Source organism: Poecilia reticulata, linkage group LG12 (assembly GCF_000633615.1).
Source record: "Poecilia reticulata strain Guanapo linkage group LG12, Guppy_female_1.0+MT, whole genome shotgun sequence".
Taxonomy (NCBI): Eukaryota; Metazoa; Chordata; class Actinopteri; order Cyprinodontiformes; family Poeciliidae; genus Poecilia; species Poecilia reticulata.
Window position 1 is genome coordinate 16,959,561 of NC_024342.1, and position 19,723 is coordinate 16,979,283.

Consider the following 19,723-nt stretch of genomic DNA (forward strand, 5'->3'; position numbering starts at 1 on the left):
AGCAGTCCCGAGCGCTCGTCTCCGTCACGCGTGTCTTTTCTAAACCCCCCCGGTTTGTTCCTCCTGCTGCTGCTGTACAGGAGCAGGCGTCCTGGGTGTGCCAGTGCGAGGAGGGCGTGGTCCAGCACTTGGAGCAGGACTTCAAGGCCACCCTGCAGCAGCAGAGCTCTTTGGAGCAGTGGGCAGCCTGGCTGGACAACGTTGTCACCCAGGTGCTCAAGCCTTACGAGCACCGGCCCAGCTTCCCCAGGGCAGCCAGGCAGTTCCTGCTGAAGTGGTCCTTCTACAGGTCTGGGAAGATCCTCCATCATTCAGGCTCATTGAGGTTTTACAGCATTGAGACATTGAGCGTTAAGGTGTTTTCTTTTTTTTCTGTGTAGTTCTATGGTGATCAGAGACCTGACCCTGCGTAGTGCTGCCAGTTTTGGTTCCTTCCACCTGATCCGTCTCCTGTATGACGAGTACATGTTCTACCTTGTGGAACACCGGGTGGCTCAGGCTACTGGAGAGACGCCCATTGGAGTCATGGGCGAGGTACAGCTGCAGCATCTGCTCTATTGTATTCTCTCTCCTAGGATTCTGTCTATTAATCTACCATTCTTGATATTAAATATCTGTTTTGGATACATCTTTACCGAGCGCTAATATCTGCTCTATTTATCGCTCCTCTCTTCTTTCAGTTTGACAACCTCCACACCTTATCCCTTGCTAGCATTGATAAAGGTAAGCCAAAAATAACTAGACGGCGCAAAACAATAAACTCCACTTTTACCATATACTTTTCTTATTAACCAAAAAATGTCTGAAAATTTGACCGCACAGATTTAAATCGGCTAATTATGTTAAAACAAGAAATTCAAGGCTAAGAGAAAAGGAATACAGAGAATGAGATGTATAGACCAAAAATAATGTTACTTTTGAAGTCCTTGGACAATACATATTTCAGAAAAAGTCTTTGAAACAAGCAAAATGTAGCAAGAAAATAGATTCCTACATGTTTCCCATTTAAAAACGCCAGACTTTTCCAGACAGAAACCCCGTCTACACAAACATATTTAGCAAACCAGACGTGTTTTTCAGCATGCAGCCTCAGTTTTTATAGCTAAAAACTTGTGAAAATTTGGGTGTAGTGATGGACTCGGCACTGAACCTTCAAAGACACGTAAAGACAATTACAAAGTCAGTCTTCTGTCATCTGAAGAAGATTTCTACGGTGAAAGGATTAATTTCCCAGCAAGATCTTGAGATAAGAATATCTGAAGGTTTATCTTTAGTCACAGATTACTGCAACAGTATCTTCACAGTTCTCCCTAAAAAGTCAATCAGACGGCTGCAGCAGGGGTTTTAATGTTTTCTGTAAACTTTGTTTGAAGTATTAGATCCAAGAACACGACGCTGAGTATTAGGCTGAAGGACTTTTCTTTTTTCTTTTTTTTCTTTTTTTTTTCTTTTGTCCATGTGCTACTTTGCTCTGCCCAGACGAAACTAGCGGGATGGACAGTGACTTGGAAGAGGACACAGAGGACTCTGGAGAACCTCTCGCTAAGCGCGAGAAGCCGGAGCACGAGGTAATCCAAGTGATCCAGGTCGGGGCACTGGAGGACGGGTCCCACCCTGTGGTGGGTGTCGTCCAGCACAGTGTTCTCCACTCGCTGCAGCAGCCTCTGCAGGACCACACTGAACACATCCTAACGTCCTCTGCTGGGACTCCCACCATTCGCCACTGCAGCACCACAGGCAACACGTATGCCTCCGTTTGAGGGTCAAAGGGCACAGCTTCACCTTGTCTGCCTAGTTTTACCGTCTCACTCTCCACGTCTCTCTCTTCACGTCTAGATGTCTGCCATCTTTTTACATGCGTTGTCTCTGTTTGCGCTCTGCCCCGCGTAGCGGGTGGAGGAGTGACACTCCGGCCAGGATGTGCTCTGTCCTTGTCTGTTTGGATTCTGGATGTGTAGTCGCCTCGTTTCAGTCTGTGGAAGGGACCTGGAGGAAAAGGGACTCGAGTGCGCCGTTAAATGTTTCCTCTTCAGACGCGACTTAAGGCTTCTGTCTGTCCACACGGACGGGTTTTATCCCTTCAAACTGCTGATGTCTCAGAGCTCAAATCCATGTCACTAGTCCCAGTAGAGCAAAACGCATCAAATCACTCAAAATCTCCACCTGTTGTACATAGTTTTGCTGTTCTTCTTTCGATCGACACTACTCCAAACTCATGGTGCTATCATTGTGGTTTGTTTTTCATGGAATTTCTTTGTCTTTTCTGATTTCTGTCAACAACGCTGATAGACTCCCGATTGAGCGAGACGTTTCTGAGTGTTGTATGTAGCTAGACAACAAAGGGTCAGATTCTGGAAATGATGGAAACTTCGGTTTGAGTTATATGGTAGCCACTTGCACAAAAACACTTGCATCTTTTAGTGATATTAGAAGTAAAAAAAAAAAACTAAAAAAAAACCTGTACTGCTGCTTTTGTGTATACAGATGAGATTCGGGATGAAATGGGGAGGGGGGGGGAAAGCTTTTTTTTTTATGCACCGCGTGCATAGTGCTTGCCTTTTAGATGCCTCGTAATGTGGTTTACGTGACGTGATCTTGAAAGACTCTTGGCAGCCGTTTTTCCCTGCTTTTACAAGTTTCTCACTTCATGAAATTCCTTACGTTTGCAGTGGACCAAAAAATTCAACCAACAGAGGAGGCTAAGCGCGAGTCTCTCGATGCCACACGGATGCTGTTCCCCGTCCCCGCAGTGCCATGTCGCGACGCAGAATAAAAAGAAAAAACTAAAAATGGAAAAAAAATAAATAAAAAATAGAATGTCAGGGATTTAATGTACCTCGGCTTTATCATAGTGCCTTATCCTTAAATGCAGCTCGTCCGCGTAGTCCTGACCTGAGGTTGCCCAGCCGCAGATTTGGTTTCTGGTGACTCGTGGCTGGATTTGGGCTGGCTCATCAGTTCTTTGTTGTTGTTGTTTTGTTTTTGTTTATTTGTTTACTTCTGAACCTATCCGAGTCACAGTCACAGTTTTAGCCTTGTCCTGCCCTCGCTCTGCCTTCTCGAGGCCTATTTCTCGCATTTAGCCTTCGTCATCGGATGAAGTGAGTGCGTGTCTTGCGTGGGTGTGTGTCTTTGACTGGGTCTGCGCTGTGCTTTTTATGTGCTCATACGCCCTTCATCTTGTGTGCTTGTGTGTGTGCGTGCGTGTGTGTATGTGTTGGGAACACATCCATCAGTCACCCTACCTCAAACCGGTGGTGCCAACCCTTTGATGCGTGCAGCACAGTCACCAAACCTTAATGCACACACACCACTGTACTGCACAAATCTCAACACGAAGAGAAAACCTGCATTGCTTTTCTCTCACCTCTGATGTACTTTGATTTCAGTTTTTAGCCCATAAAATGCTTAACCCTTTGTTCCCTGTTTAGAGACCATCTTTGTACAGTGGACCAAAAGTAGATATTTTCTAATATTCAGAGATATAAATATATATATACAGATATATATATATATATATGTATAGTATATAAAATGATGATACACTACATATATTTGTTGCTTTTTATGTGTTTAATCCGATTGTTAAGACGTGAATGTTTCTTTTGGTAGCTCATCTGTAATTACTTCATTGACTGTGAAATATGAACAGCTTGGGAACTGCAGCGCCTTGCCAAAGTATTCTCGCCTCCTTTCACATTTTGAAACCTTGCTACGGCAAACTTCACTTTGATTTCTGTCTGGAGCTCTCCAAAAACTAAACTGGTGCATAATTGTAGATGGGTTGGAGTTTGCAGATCTGAAAAGTGTGGCCTGCATTGTTATACGGCTGATTTTTCTTTTGCTGCATGTAGAGCTGCATATCTGTTGGGTTTTACTCTACCAGCTCTGACAATCTTAAGACTGGAGTTTTGGCCCATTCTTCTTCGCAAGTGTTTTCAGACCTGTAGCTCGTTTACTTTGGTCCAAATCACTTGATGGGTTTAACTTTTAGGGGGGAAAAAACTCTAAACCTACATTCAGCCTCTATTGGTCACACGTGTTTAACCTAAATGCAAATACAGAAAGCACTCACTGTGTTCTGAGCTGGTAGGAATCATTAGTGTGAGTTGCAGCCTACACAAGGTGACTGTGTCAAATCCCATTCTCACCGTAAACAAACCACCACATCTGCCACAACTGGACCAGAGTTCGTCTTTAAACAAGCTCCCGTATCAGTTGCAGGATATCATTGAGGGGTATCAGATATCAGGTCACACTCCAGATTTCTGTTGATCGTTTTATATCATTTTCTTTCTACTTCAGTTATGCACCAGTTTGTTTTAGTGGATTACATAAAATTCCAAATACATATGAAGAAGTTTGTGTTTGTAATCCGATAAAATGTGGAATTGGTGTGAGAGGCATAAATACTTTTGCCAGGCATTGCATTGTAACCTTTGAATCCTTAGACTACAACTATACTTGAACTGTTTTAGCCTTCTACGTTGTGGGGAATATTGAGATTAACCTCTATGTGGAATTTTTGTTTTTGTTGCTAGACACATTTTTGCCGTTTTTTTAAATGCTCGTCTGTAACATTTCTCCACAAAATGTTTATTTATTGATATTTATTGCATTTCTGTTTAAAGTGCTAATGAGTACGATGTAATGGCATCTGACGATAAATCAGAAATTATCCCACTGCAAAGTGCAAACCTACTGTACAGAGAGCAGAAAGTTGATTGTTTTGTTTTATTCTTTGTATTCTCTGTAGGCTGAATATTTGTGTTAAAGAAAAGGGGGAGTAGTAGCACTGTATTTGCTGTAATTACAAACCTTTGTCTTGCTAAAAGTGCACAGGTGGCTTGACTTTTTTTTTTGTTCTTGTGCAACTTAGATGGGCCTCAACATTGAATAGGGTGGGAAAGTGCAAATACATTGTGTGATTTACGTTAGCGAGTCAGCGGACTCGAGGGGGTTGCTTGTTTGTTGGGGGGAGTTTTGAAAAGGAAGCCAGGTTCTCGCTCTGATCGTGCCGTCTTGAAATATTTGACCCGATCTAGAAACTGTCCACACTTAGATCTGGCTTTCTAGTTTTATTTGTTGGGGATTGTTAAAAGTCTCGAAAAGACAAATGAACTATGCTTTCAAGGCCTTTTTCTTTCTTTCTTTCTTTCTTTCTTTCTAACCTTTTTTGTACCCACCTTACTCTTTTAAAAGAACTGTTCAAGTTCAGGCAATAAGTGGAAACTGTGGCTTAAAACATGAGAAAATAAAAAAAACTGTAATGGTTCATCTCCACATTCTCTCAACTTGATGAATTGAAGAATAATACTCCATTTAAAACTTTTAAAAAGGCCCTCAATCTTGGATTAAGTTATAAAAACCTTCTTTTGTCTCCGACATGGCTACAGTTCATCTTTTGCTGTTCTTGAATTAATCTGATTCCTTGTTGCAAATTTTTACCAAACAATGTGGATCGTGATTTTTATATTTAGTGCCTGAACGGTGTTTGTTTGTTTTTTGTTTCAATCTCAGTTGTGTGCTCTTTAAATTTGAAGTGCTTTCTGGTTGGGTTCAGCTGCTGGATATGCTGTTCTCACCAATCTAACCATCTCTCCCCCCCCATTTCATTTTCAATCAGATTACAGGTGCATCTAAAAAAAATTCAACATTACTGAAAAATGTGTTGTTTTTTTTATTTATTAAATGCATTAAAACTCATAGATTCGTCAAACACTGAGATATTTCACGCATTTATTTCTGTTAATTTTCACGTTTTTATCTTACGGCTAATAAAAACAGAAAAATGCTGATTTCTCAGAAATCCTCCCTAGATTCTGTGTGGGATCCAGGCCAGGTCCGTTTGCTGACCAATCGAGGGCAGTGATGCCACGCCCATTAAAGCAGGTGTTAAAACGCTTGGCAGTGCAGGCAGGAACAAAATTCTCCTGGAAAAATGGACTCTATATCTCCATTAGGCTCTTCGACTTTGGACTTAAAAAAAAAAAGGACATGGCTCCTTAAATAATCACTGGAAACGTTACACTGAACTTCAATTTCAAAGTGACATTTAAAGTTTATTTATTTCCTTTCCTAAAAAAAAGAGGGCTTTTTGACCGCTGATGGCTTTGGAATGTGAGAGATGTAGCCTGTTGTGTACCTTCTACTACACTTTTTTTCTTCCACTTAACTTTTCCACTCTTAGTTACTCCACTCAGAAAAAGCCAGGTTCTTCATGTGATCTTCACCATGATTTTGGAAGCCATAGTTTAACTTTTCTGTATTTAAATTTCTTTCTTAAAACAACTGATCTTTATGTACCACTTGAAATTTCAGAGAAACTGAATTTTGTGTTTTCTTTAGCTGTAAGATATCGCCGAAATTAATGGAAACACAATGCATCATTATGTGTTGTTTATGCTTAAATAAACCTTTTTTTTTATTTTCACTTGTTAAAAATGCACCTGTATAGTTCTTGAACTGAAACCTGCCTGATGTTATTGCTGCCAGTGGTATAGCGTTTGATTTGTCATTAGGAAAAAAAACCCAATCCGTTTCCAGATCCCTAAGTTTGAAAAGAAATCCGGTAGAATCTCCTCCACATGAACGAAATAACAGCTTCACTGAACCACAGAAAACTCCGGTGCCTTTCATTTCGCCCCAGCTGCAGCAGATGGCCTCGGTGGCCACTGTGTCCGAGGTTGGCCAGACTTGGTCTAAACAGCAGTCATCACACACTGGACAGGGGCTGCCAAAAAAAAAAAAAAGACTGCAGAAACATTATGAACCTACAAACTTTTTTGATGTATAGAAGTGTTAAAAGCACCAGGAGAGTTCCCGTTTAGTAAAAAAAAAAAAAAAAAAAAGTGGGGAAAAAAAAACCCTCATGTTTTCTTCTGATTGTGATTTCTTCTTTGTCCAATGATATTTTCTGAATGCTGTGACCTGTTTTTTGAGATTCGTTAGGTGCCATTTGACAGTCTGGTGAGTCGTGGCCATCTGTAGCACGCTGCTCGATGCCGGGACAAGCGTCGAGCGGCGGCATTTGGAGAAGCCTTTTAACTCACCAAAATGTGTATATCAAACTAAAAAGAGAAGTTCTATTTATTTGTTTCCTAATTATTTGTTTATTTAGTGAATATTTTATCGGATATGTTGACTTTAGTGCTTTTCGTGATTTCTTTCTCACCCTTTTTGGATAATGTAACGGTACCTGATATAATATATACAAACTTCACGTGACTTTCTTTTTCCTGTGTTGAGTTTGCTCCATACATGTATATTCTCAAACTGGCAAGCGAACCGACGCGTGTTGTGTTTTACAGGGAAAAAAAACGAGGACGATTGGGGGACTTTTATATCTACAAGGACGTTATCATTTAGTGTGTCGTATTAATGATGATAGAAACTATTAAAGACACGTAGTTTTGTTTTCTGAATATTTCAGATCTCAGCTCAGGCTAGCTTCTTAGTGTTGGTTTCCTTAAAAATTTGTGATTTGTCTTTGCAGTAAATAAACGTTTTCTTGTTCACCTGTTGTCCCGCCTCGTAACTAAACGCGTATCGTCTGGTTGGCCTGTTAGTTTTTATTCATACATATAACCACCAATGTCTTTCAAACTCCACATATTCAGCTTTTATTATATCGTTGTGAAGATGAGCATGAAGTAGTGTTCTCTGGAAGTTTTACAGCATTCAATTATGTTTTAATATATATATATACACATCTATAATGACCAGAATTATAACTGTAAATGTAGCAAAAGTGTATAAAATACTGCCATATGTGTTGGTTAACAGAGATCTGAATACGTGGTGATCATGCGGAGCAAAGCAAACCAGAAACCTAAACTTTTAATGAGCAAAGTAATACTGAAACCGCCTCAGTCTGGTCATCTCACAAGACCCTCCAAATGTATATTTGGCATCATTATGGCTTACACTTCCTCGCAGTTCCTTTAACACTTTTCCAGCTGCTGTTTAGATAAGTCTATTACCCAAGTCTGTCAGTAATTCCAGCCACTTTGATGTTATTTAACCACTCAAACCACTTTCAGCATAAAAGACTTGATCATCTTTTTGGGCCAACAGCAATTTTTTCTTTTTCTACAGAACGCAGTAAGAAAAATATCAGCTATACTAAGAATATATGGATACAGCTGAGTAAACGCAAACGAAACTGATAAAGTGCTAACGGACACCCAACCAAAACATGATATTTCTGTTGGTTTGTAAATATTTTCAGTACTAGTAAGAGGAAAACAAAACAAAAATTAAGGTTCAAAACATTTTGTGGTAACAGTTCTGAATGGTGATTAAAAAATATATATAACGATGGAGCTGAAAGATTCTGAGCTCTAAATGGGCTTTCTGTGTTTTTTTTTTTTTTTTTTTACTATTTAAAAGAATATAAACTTATCACTGAAATCTGTTTGTTTTTTTTTTCTTTTAAAGATTACAAGAGAATGAGTAACATACAGTTTTCCATACAGGCCCTGATCTGAGAGGGAGAAAAAGGCTTTCTTGTTAGAGAAACTCTTTTTCAGCCCAACATACCAGCAGTATACTCAAACTACAAATACATTCAGGACAAACAGACAAGAAGTTACAGTAAACGGATTATTGAGGATATTTTATGATTGTAGAAAAAAACATTTTTTCATTGTTTTGGATAAAGACTTTGCTTTACACAATGTTAAGAGGGACAACACTTTAATTCGCATGATGCTGGTAAAATGTTTTCAAAAATACTGGGATGTGCTCAATCAGCAGCGTCCTGAAATTGAGTGATTCTAATGCTGACTGTGTGATTTCCAGTTTGGAGTATACCGCCGGCCTTTAGGTCCTTTCTTCAACTACGAGCTATACAACATTCATATGATTGCAGTCCTCCTTTAGCACTCCAGGCCTACAGATGGAGTGGTCAGTCACGAGTATTTTTTTTTACATTTTCTACTGATTTCCCCCGCCCATCCTCCCATTTGTATTTTCATTTTTTGTACAGTTTGTTGAATGTTACTTCAATCAAGAGGCTGAGGGTCAGCTATGGGCATGGTGTGCAGAACTTCGTCAAGAAGCTGCAGAGCTCGGTGTAGATGGATTTCGATCCAGCAGGGGGTCTCCTTGATGCTTTGCCGCGGGTAGTCGGGCCCCCAGCCTTTCACGAAGCTCATGCGCAGAATACACAGCCTGCGTAGGTCGTCCACACCGATTCCCGCCGCCGCAGACAAACCTGAGTGGACAGAGCAGACGGCTTCATCACTGTGAGGCAGAACGGCGCACAAACTCACTTCTCCGCTTGGACCAAGCTACGGCTTCGACGTGCATTTTGACAAAGTTAAAGAGTTTTTGTGTGTGGCGTGAGAATGTTAAAAAATGTATTTATATACATTTACTGAAACTGGCATCAGTAAAAACCTTAAGGAGTGAGAATGTTAAAATGGTCAAACAAATGGCTGTTTCTACTCTGAAAAAAACGTCTACAATTTACAATTACAATTTTCATCCATTCCTGCAGCTTTAGCAAATAACTCAGACGATCAAAAAGTGTTAAAAGAAAACGAGTAAATAAAAGAAGATGTTTATTGCTTGTTCACTTTTACACAGCCAAAAGTATAAGGATTTATATCGGCTGTTGGCCATAACAGCAGCATTAATATCCTATATCAGCCCAAATTTTTATATCGGTGCATCTGTAACAAATACTCAGGAAATGTAAGTAAACGTCTGATTTTGAAGACATAAAAAAAATCCTTTCCATTATTTTGTCATATATCAAATGGAAATAGAAACATGAGAAGTTTGGTCTGATTCAACTTCAAACAGTAAGAGATAAAAAAATTTAAAAAGGTGGATTTGTCTTTTATTCTGTGTATGCAAACTTCTGGTTCCAACTAGTGTGATTATGTGTTCTAGTTTATGTGGATGCTTCAAATTAAGATATCCAAAACTTGTGATAAGTCATAATATCTGCCTTTAATAAAACACCTGACACTAAACCCTTAAAACAGGGGTCCCCAAACTTTTTCCTGTGAGGGCCATATAACTTGTCCCTTCTCAGGTGGGGGCAGGAGTCAGTTTGTAACAGAAAAATGTGACGATTGCAGGATTGCCTAAATGTAAAAATATATTATTTTCCAGAAAGCACAATCAAATAACCCTCTCTGGGTTCTTCACAGAAAAAATCCAGGAAGGATTATAGTCCATATTTTCACAACTATGAGCCGCACCGGACTATAAGCCACAACCCTAAAGTTTGTTTTTTATTTAACCAGTAAACATACGTAAGCCACAGATATCTCTGCCGCTCCAGGTTTTCCACAGCGATGCAGCAGCAGCAGAGGGGGGCGGACAGGAAATATTTGAGTCATAATAGGTCAATTGAATATCACATTTATTAAGGTTGAAAAAGAAAAAGTTACCAAGATTAGATTTAACAGAACTAATTACGGTAGTTTCTGAACGGAAACTGTAACAGTCAAAGTGCTGATCCTTTGTGTTGCTACTAAAGCAGTGCTTTAGCATGTACTAAAGCAGTGGTCCCAACCTGTTTATTACCGCGGACCGGTGGGGAGAGGGGGCGGGGAGATGAACCGTCAGATAAGGCTTCTGCATGTTGGTATTCCCACTAAATACTGAACATTCCCTATTTGGGTTGTCTTGGCCCTTTTATCGCAGCCTGTGGGGTTTTCCCTGACTGGGAACGAGAATACAAACTGCTGAATGTGACAGGTAGCCAATCAGAAAGCGCGGTGACGTCAGAACAGAGGGGAATCCCAAACAGCTGACATATCGCGCAACTGAGAGTCCGGTAGATATCGGAGATGATATGTGGAAATGTTTATTATTAAATCTAAAGGTCATTATTATGTTTATTCAGTTAAAAATGTTAACTATGAAAAAACATTTTCACCTCCAAATCATAGTGTAGCAAATAGAGCGGCTGCTTACCGTCATCTTTTTTCCACCGCCTTTTCTTTTTATTATGTCTTTTATCTCTTAAAATGACTCCACAAACCATCACTACTGTTTCTACATCGCCATCTATGTTTGGTTACTCTAAATTCCCGCTATGTTGGGAGTTTTACTGGATTATCCTCTGGAATCGGGATGTTCGTGACTGGAATCGGTTCGTGTTGCTCCTGCCTTGGACACACGAACCGATCGAACCTGAACTTTTATCAGTTCTGTGGTCACAGAGGTTTGGAGAATAGGCCGACAATTCTAAATCTTTCCGTCTAAACCAGACTTAAGGCTCACAAGCTCTACTCATCTCCTCTCGACCACTGCCCAAACGCTCTGACTCTGGTTGCTATGGTAACGTTTATATATCCCTTCAAAATAACAGAAGCGCCACAACAACGAACATTTTACTTTCGTGAAAATTTTAACTCACGATAATGACTAACGGAGCCCTGAGCTTGTTTCTCTGCAAAACAAGTGATGAGAGACAATAACACCTGAAGTGTTGCTTATATCCACAGCCTGCTTGGTCTCTATGTGGCGAAGCAGTTTGAAGCTTCATTGCCTCATTAGCAGCTGATCGCCGCATGTTACGCAGAGCGGCTTGTAATGTGGGACTCACCTACCGGTCCGGGATAAATCCATTCTCCTGTCTCTTCTCTGGGCCTTTTCCCCTTTGAAAAAGAAACTTTCCAAAGACATCTGATCTGTTTCTTACTCATTTTGCTGCTTTTGGCTCAATGTTGGCGTGCAAGTAACCAGACTTCCAATGATTCATTTCCTGCTAAAGAGCCCCCTGGTGGTGGAAGAAAAATCCACATATAAACGGCCTATATTCCAGAAAATGCGGTAAATGAAAAAAAATCTGAATGCTTTCTGGTGTTGTTCAGGGGGCCGGACCAAATGTGGAGGCGGGCCGGATCCGGCCCGTGGGCCGTAGTTTGGGGACCCCTGCCTTAAAGCCTAAAATGTCTACTCCTTTATTCTGTCTGGTTTTTCCCCTCTCCTGCGCTAGAATTCACTTGGTCGCAGTGCTATGAGAAAGGCCCTGGTATTGCTTAAGGCTCAACCCCCCACAGGCGGGGATAATGACAAGCAATCATAGCAATACACTTGCTGGAGGCCAAGTGCAGCATTAGGAGCACTCACTGATGGCAGGGGCGATGCCTCCCACTGAGCCCGGCCCCGGGATGTTCCCAGCCACGGCTGCCGCCTGAGCTGCAGCTGCTGCCTGCGCCGTCGCCGCCTGCTGCTGCATCTGCCTGTGGCACTGGCGCAGGTCGAACACCTGTCAACATTCAGAGACGCAACATCTGTCTGAGCAAAGCGGTTCTCAATAAAACAGGGAGGAAAAGATGAACCTGCAACATGAAAAGTCAAACTCTAAGCTGTAATTTTTCTACATTAATTATCTATTAGGATTGATGAAGCAAACAATTGTGCAGCTCTATGTTGAAGGTCCAACCTTTTCAAGAAACAAATTTCTAGTTGATGCTAAACTCAAGGTTGGGTAAAATAAAGCTGAGGCGCTCCTCTCTCACCTTGATGTAAGCACTGGGGTAGATTTTATGAACGGCGTCGCCCGGGGCGCGCCCGGCTTCTCGATCCAGATAGTAGCTCTGAACGAACACTGCGTGATCGCTCAAACAGCGCACCCACACGTCGCCTTCACCTTTGCATTCCAGCTGCACACCTTTGCCGATGTGAAGCCTAAAGATACAAAGAACTTAACATCTTAGCCGCCGCGCAAAATCACTGTTTTATAACAAACTACATCAAAAATAATCTTGTCCCATTTGCTCTTGCCTTGCTCTCTCAATGTTCTCTGTCCTGTGGACATTGCTCAGCTGGCCGAGGCAGAAGCGATCCCCTCCCGACGGATCCACGTAACCGTCCACGGTGACTATTGGACATGTGGACGGCACCTTGAACGTCTCGCCAACCTGGACGTCCATCTCAAAGTACGCAATGGAACACCAGTACTCTGGAGCTGCAACGAAAGAAATCTTAACGTCAGCTGTTTTTGCACTTCCGGTATTTCAATTGCCTCTGACTTTATACTCACCTGGGTGGTTAGATATAGGGGGTTGGAATGCAATTTCATTGGTAACAGGCCCTGGGGGACATAAAGAAACATAAATTAGGAACAGCTATCCATCAGTAACAAACTTGATGTAGAGAGACTGATTCTAAATACACAACTGGCTCTGCTTCATTACAGCAAAAATACTGAAAAATCATGAATCTAAAACCCATTAAAAATACCAACTGAAAGTATAGTTATTTAAGAAAATGTTAATAATCAAATTAAATGCGGTAATGTTGCTGTATTTGATTAAGGAGCCCCTATGTGAAAGCTTCTAGTCAAACACATTCATGTCTGTCTGAAATAAAATCAAGACACAACTGACCTACAGCTTATCTAATCAACCCAGATTGTAACTTAAATGACATTTTTACTTTAAAAGGAGAAGCAGATGATAGTAGTCGTCGTCTAATCTGATTAAAAACCTTTCGCAAAGCTTGTTCTGCATTATCTGAAAGATCATCTTACTGCAGTCTCCGCACTGCTTTAACTGCTGCTACTCTTCAAGCCATTGACATCACATTTGATTTTAATGCATTTGTTGCATGAAGAGCATTCAGTTCATACTTATGTCTTAAAACTGCAGCAGAATTAAAGATTTTTTTTTTCGGTCCATCTTTTTCCCCATCCACTCACAGTAATGGCCCGTGTGAGGCATCGGGGGGTGATGCTGCAGGTGCCCATTCTGGTGTTGTGGCACCGCTGGGGGGAAGCTGCTGTTTCTGCTCCAGTTCGGAGTGGGATCTGCAAGCACATAAAATAAGACACTAGTGTTGGCAAGTAACTTGCATAGAGATGCAAACAGAACACTCGAATCGAGCGAACCCAGAGAAAACCCTTTATTTTAAAATGGAGACGTTTGTATTCTTCTCGCTTTCGTCAACATCTTTAATGCAGCAGTCAGTGTGATGTTAGCTTAGAAAATCAGGAAGAACTTCTAGTTGACAGATAAAAAAAAAGAAACACCTGATATTTACACACACTATAAAAATACACTCAGTCTCTGACATTCCTAAATAAAGTAAGACAATCTGTAAATAATTACTTTCAAAATGTCTAAAAAAAAAAAACTAAAAAAAACGTGGAAATCCCCAGGTGAAAATGTCATAGCTGTGTAAGCTTCTGATTGGCTCATTCAGAACATGTGGAAATGAGCCACACTTCAAACACAAAGCTTATTTTGTGCAACCTGGAAAAAAGTTTCAGGTCTGCCTATCCAAACAAGTTGAACACCATGGGACTGTCCAGCATTCATCAAGTCAGGAAGGAGACGGGCATCATTTAAATATATGCGCATATTAATGCATCAACAAAAGAAAAGAAAACAACTAACTGCTGACTGAAGCTGGTTAGACAGAAACATCCACTGTGAATTGTAGATGTTCGTGACGACTTTTGTTAAAACTGGAGGGAAAAGAGAGACACCAACTGAAGAATGGAGGTTAAAGCGTCGCTTTGCTGCAAGATGGACTGAACTACCACAGCAAAAAACTGATGGCATCATAAACAGAGGACATTATGTGGAAATACTGAAGCAGCATTTCAGCCAGGAAGTCAAGTTTGGGCATCAATGTGTCTTCCAAATGGACGGCGACCTTAAGTGCATCACGAAATGAATTCCAAAGGGGCTCAAGGTGAACAAAATCAGGGATTTAGAGAGACGTTCAAAGTAATCCAAACCGCTTTGAAATTTCACTTGTTTTTTTTTTGGGGGGGGGGGGGTTTCAAACTGGGATCACCGTCACTGCTAAAAGTAACATACTACCTACTCATTACTACTTCATACAGCCTTAAAAAGAAAAAAAATTCACCGAAAACTTTGTTGTCTCAGTGCTTTAGATTCCTACCAAAACATTTGCAGATTCTCAGTGACACAAAGTGAGTACGTTCCAGATCTATTTATTTATATATTTGTATAAAATTTTGACCATCTCTCAAGATTTAAAATATTGTGATTTTACACTCATCTCTGTTGTAATTTACTTTCATTTCGGAAAAGGACCTCAAGATCGTGCGCTTGTTGATTTGCAATAAACTAATAAATATAAAGTTGTTGTTTTTTTTTAAACTGACTATCATCTAAAATCTGTTTCATTTCTCACTTGAAGGTCCAGCACTAATGGTGGAGAAAGCAGAAGAGGAAGCTCCAGTGCTGCCCTCCGATGGGGGCAGCAGAGGGTTGTTGCTGAACGTATCCGGGGGGACGGGCCTCGACGGAGGGTGCTGGATTGTCTGCAGGTGGCTTTCAGAGCTGGAGTGCGACTGCTGGTTTTCATAATCAAACTCGTCTTTCACTATAAGAGGACCTGGCAGAAAACGACAGACATGATTAAGACTGATGAACGTTTGCAATGTCGCTGAGGAGGAAAAGGAAAGCTCTGTACCTGAATTTGAAAGGGTCAATGTTGATAAGTCTGTAAACACATTAATAAAAAAATAAATAAATAAATAAACATGTGAATCTGTTTAAAATTACTCGTTTTAAATTAAATTCTTACTTATAAGCGTACAATATCTGTTCTGACGCATGTTAATCCATGTAAAAATACACTGTAATTTCTTAGTGCATCATTCTAAATTTATTGGCAAGTTGAACAGCAACTATATGACCAAAACTGATGAACATGTGATCCAAACTTACCAATTCCTGGAGAAACAACCCTCTCGTAGTGGTACGGGTTGACACAGACGCTGTCGCATTTCAGGTCAAATGCGTACTGGCAGTACTTCACGTGTTTTAGCTCATTCTTGTGGAGGTCCGGCCATCGCCACAGTCTGGCATAGACGACATGGGGGAAACCTTTACGCCCTGCAACCTGCAGAACACAGAGGAGTTTCAAATACGATGTAAATGAACAGCATCGAGTGACGCCTGCAAAGGAGGCACTAGAATAGCGGTTCTCAACGTGGGCGGTACCGCCCCCCAGGGGGCGTTCAGAGGATGGCAGGGGGCGCTGGTGGACATTTTTACAAAAGGGGGGCGCTGGGATGCCTTTGGGGGGCGTTTGGTCGAAGGTAAACTTTACACCTAAAATGCACAACAATACCAGTTTAGACTTTGAGCAACTTGGTAAAACTGTATTGTGTAACATTAAATCATGCTTGGCTGCAGCTGTATCGATGGCAGCTCTTCTTCTATTCAATGTTTCTTAGCTTCATGGCTCCGCTCCGCATCAGATCAGCGTTACACCGGCTGATGACGCTGCTGTAAATCACTTTGTCTGGTATTTATGTAGCTACATATGTTTTGGCAGTTCTGTGATCATGTCAAAGCAGCAATTTATATTAAAAAGTGTTTTATTTCCGTTTGAAAGCTGCCCGCTTCCATGGAAGGACAACAGAAAATCGCTCTTATAAACATATAATTACTAAAATCACGATGCCCTCACTTTGTATCTCTCCGAAAAATGAACCCATTTAAATAAAGAAATCCCTCCATGGGTGATACCACGATAGAGAGCGTTCATTTTATAGCGTTAACACCGGTGCTGTAAGTGGTCCGACATGAAACGGGGGTGATAGAACAACGGTACCACAGCACTTTTAAATTTCAATAATCAGAATGCAGAAATTGTTTCCGTTGTTTTAAAAGGTTTATGTCGGTCTGCCTTTTCCCCATCGATATGTTTCTCAACCGCCCTCCAGCTTAGGGAGTTAAAAAAAACACAAAAAAAACGCAGTGCACATTGTGCAAAACTCTGAAACATGAGAAGCGGGACATGAAACGGAGCGACGAACTAGATGTGAATTATGGCATAAAAACAGAGAATCCGACGCTGAACAGTGAAAAATCAACACATGATGTGAAACACATGACGATTAGGCGGCGCAGCAGGTGATGAGTGAAGATTACTGATGGTCAATAAACGATCATATAAATTTAGCAACAGGACAGAAACTAAAGTGGACATAGCAATAAACCGAGAGAGGATAATACTAATCAAATGAAACTAAATGGAAATGAATGAAGAACAAAATGCAAGAATAAACTAATAAACTAAAGTAAATACAGAGGAATAAACTGGTATGGCAAGACCTTTCGAGCAATAATTAATACAGAGGACTGTATGGCAAGAATAAACAGACACTATTTCCAGATAAAAGGTAAAATAGTATTGTTGAAGTGCCATGGGCAGGGGCGCAACTACACATTATTCAGGTGGATGCGAAAACATAAATCGGCGCCCCCCCACGAAGGAGCATAGAAACATACGCTCGCCTCCCCCCCAAACCCCCTCCTCCAGACGCCGATACGTTTAGGCAAAACTCGCTACATTTACCCCGTTATGTGCGTGAGGCGAAAGAGCGTAAGGCGCTGAAGTGTACGGGAAAACATAATCGGTGCGCCGATTCAAAACATCTACAATAATGATGGTAACATTAATAATAAAATTATTGTTAGTGCAAAGTAGCCTACACATTTTTTGGTGGGGGGCGGTGAGGGACCTGGATAAAGGCTAGGGGGGTGCTGGCCCGAAAAAGGTTGAGAAACACTGCACTAGAATTTACCTGTAAGCGTCCGTCCAAAGTTCGCTGTATGGTTACGCATTTGCTAGGATGAGCCCCGTTTGTGGTGATGGCAGTAATTAGAGAATCCAGCTCATCCTTCTTCTCCTTCAGCTTCTTGACAAGACTCTCAATGGCCCGCTTTGCAAAGCTTTCACTTTCCCCTCCCTGCCGGTGGCACATGAGGCTGTGCACGATGCTCAGGCAAGCGTCGTTGCTTGTAGGAGTGTTTGTGATTGACATCTTGCTTTGTAGTTTTCAGGACTGGGTGGGCTTTCCAGCTGTGTCTTTTATGTTTTTTTGTTGTTGTTGTTGTTGTAGTGACAATGAGAAATTATTCCTCTAACCAAAGCAGCCCACGTTTAGCCACCTAAAACAAAGAAAGAAAACAAGAGCAAAGCCAAAATTTTAAAGCAAAATATTTTTTTTGAAAAATGTACATGCTCAACACATCAGCAATTTACGTGTTTTTTTGAATGTTTTATTTTTTTTTTAACTTATATTAAGATAATAGTGACAAAAAAGTTACACTTATCTTTAAAACAATTAACTACATTTAAATATAAAGTAAATCTCAATTTTTATTTTTTTTTTACTGAATGGAGTAGAACTGCATGTACAACACAATGATAGTTTCCAGTTTTTCTTACATGGCATGCATCTAATATTATCTCACATATTCACGTTTACATTAATTCTGTGTAACGAAATATGGTCCTGATTTCTCAGAACCTCAAGCTACATCTTTATGAGGCCTAAATGTATTCTAAGTACCTACAAAAAATAATCTAAGGTTCAAAAAGGACTTAAATGGGGACAAAATAAAAACACCTTAAGATATTGTGTCAGAAATAGTTGAATAAAACCTAGAGCATAGAACATTTTAAGCTTAAATTTATTCTTTTTAAAGACTAATAACTTAAAAGCTACAACAAGTGTTTAATTAGGAAAACGTTGTACATAATCCTGGAATACAAGAGTTAGCTCTTTTCAGAGAACATGGACGCATGGATATACTAGGGCTGTACAGCAAATACAAGCTCTCTATTAACGTATAAATAATTATTAAACACAAAAGCTAAACTTAGTAAATGTTATATAAATTAAAAGTGGCAACCCCCGTACCACCACGTTAGTCATACGGGGATCCTCACTGGTTCACAAAAATGAACACCTTACCTGAACCAGCTGACAAATTAACAGATTTATGAAATGATGAAAATTACTAGCAGAAATTCAGCAGTTATGATTTTAAACAAACAATATTAAGACAACTTTGCTAGTGCTAGCCAAGGTGGCTAATCTAAGAAACACAATAACGAAAAGTAAGGGGGGGGGGGATAAAGCTTACTTCCGAGTTTGTCTTGAATCATCCTGGTGTACCGGTATAATTTATGATTATATGTTCGGATAAACAAACACTTTTACAAAATAAGCAACAGCAACACAATACGGGGTTAGCTAGCGTGGCTAAGCTAAGTAGCTCTGTTAGCGATGGCTGCTATTTAGCTAACAAATAAAACAATATATTTAATAAATGGAAGCAGTTGAAAACGAATCTGTTTACTTACAGTAATTCTCAGAAAAGCAGCGTAGATCCACTCGTAGAAGATGGAGTCAACAAAGCTTTGGCTACCTAAAACCTGACTGGCTATCTTACGTTTTGGTTATTGTTGCTAGCTTGCTAACAGACCAACTTGACGCTGACGAACCTTCCTTTCTGTTGTTCCCGAAATCCAGCATCTCACGATGTCAGACGACCACTAACCAGTCTTCTCCGCACACGTTCACCTAATCAACCTACAACACTTCATTGAAATTCAACCAGGATTTTTATGCCAACCGAATATAGCTGAATGCCTTATTGGCCACGAAAATAAACAAAATCTCTCCTCCACCCACCACGCTCTGACTGAGCCGTGACAGGCGTGGCGCTGCGGTGCAGCTCGCTTCGCTATGCGTTATGAATGCTACTACACAGGTAGGGTAATCACGCTGAGTTTATGTTAATTATATTTCTATTATAGAACAAAATAACGTTTTATGAAATTCACAATAAATCACGGATCTGTGATTGTCATAAAATCTGCTCTTTTATTGTTTTGATCATACTGCGCATGTGCGAATATGTGGGATTCAGAGATACCACTCTGAACATTTTCTATTGTTCTCCATGTTTATATA

At 40.6% G+C, this 19,723-nt stretch overlaps 2 protein-coding genes across 4 annotated transcripts in view; one reads left to right on the plus strand and one right to left on the minus strand.

Annotated features, from left to right (window-relative positions):
- rfx3 (regulatory factor X, 3 (influences HLA class II expression)) overlaps positions 1–5,255 on the plus strand; it is an 18,775-nt gene extending 13,520 nt beyond the window's left edge. For both annotated transcript variants that reach the window (XM_008424261.2, XM_008424262.2), the window contains exons 14-17: positions 81–289; positions 381–534; positions 681–723; positions 1,480–5,255. In XM_008424261.2, the coding sequence (XP_008422483.1) occupies positions 81–289; positions 381–534; positions 681–723; positions 1,480–1,760 (687 nt within the window). In that variant the 3' untranslated portion in view covers positions 1,761–5,255. The remainder of the gene's footprint in view (positions 1–80; positions 290–380; positions 535–680; positions 724–1,479) is intronic.
- Positions 4,853–19,507, minus strand: smad4a (SMAD family member 4a). 2 transcript variants are annotated; one of them, XM_008424257.2, is made up of 11 exons: positions 19,111–19,505; positions 17,543–17,909; positions 15,675–15,849; positions 15,418–15,447; positions 15,136–15,339; positions 13,670–13,777; positions 13,013–13,063; positions 12,754–12,937; positions 12,489–12,657; positions 12,097–12,235; positions 4,853–9,217 (listed from the first exon to the last, which is right to left on the minus strand). In XM_008424257.2, the coding sequence occupies exons 2-11, from the start codon at positions 17,780–17,782 to the stop codon at positions 9,006–9,008; spliced, it is 1,512 nt and encodes a 503-aa protein (XP_008422479.1). In that variant the 5' UTR covers positions 17,783–17,909; positions 19,111–19,505; the 3' UTR covers positions 4,853–9,005. The 2 variants fall into 2 exon arrangements, with proteins under 2 accessions (XP_008422479.1, XP_008422482.1); XM_008424260.2 differs by lacking the exon at positions 15,418–15,447 and having other exon boundaries at positions 19,111–19,507.
- Between the last annotated feature and the right edge of the window lie 216 nt (positions 19,508–19,723).

Coding starts and splice junctions, on each gene's coding strand:
- smad4a (XM_008424257.2), bottom strand. CDS start 17,782: ATGTCAATCACAAACACTCCTACAAGCAACGACGCTTGCCTGAGCATC. Junction 15,448..15,674: donor GGTTGTTTCTCCAGGAATTG/GTAAGTTTGGAT, acceptor ATGTGTTTACAG/ACTTATCAACATTGACCCTT. Junction 13,778..15,135: donor CATTAGTGCTGGACCTTCAA/GTGAGAAATGAA, acceptor ATGTGCTTGCAG/ATCCCACTCCGAACTGGAGC.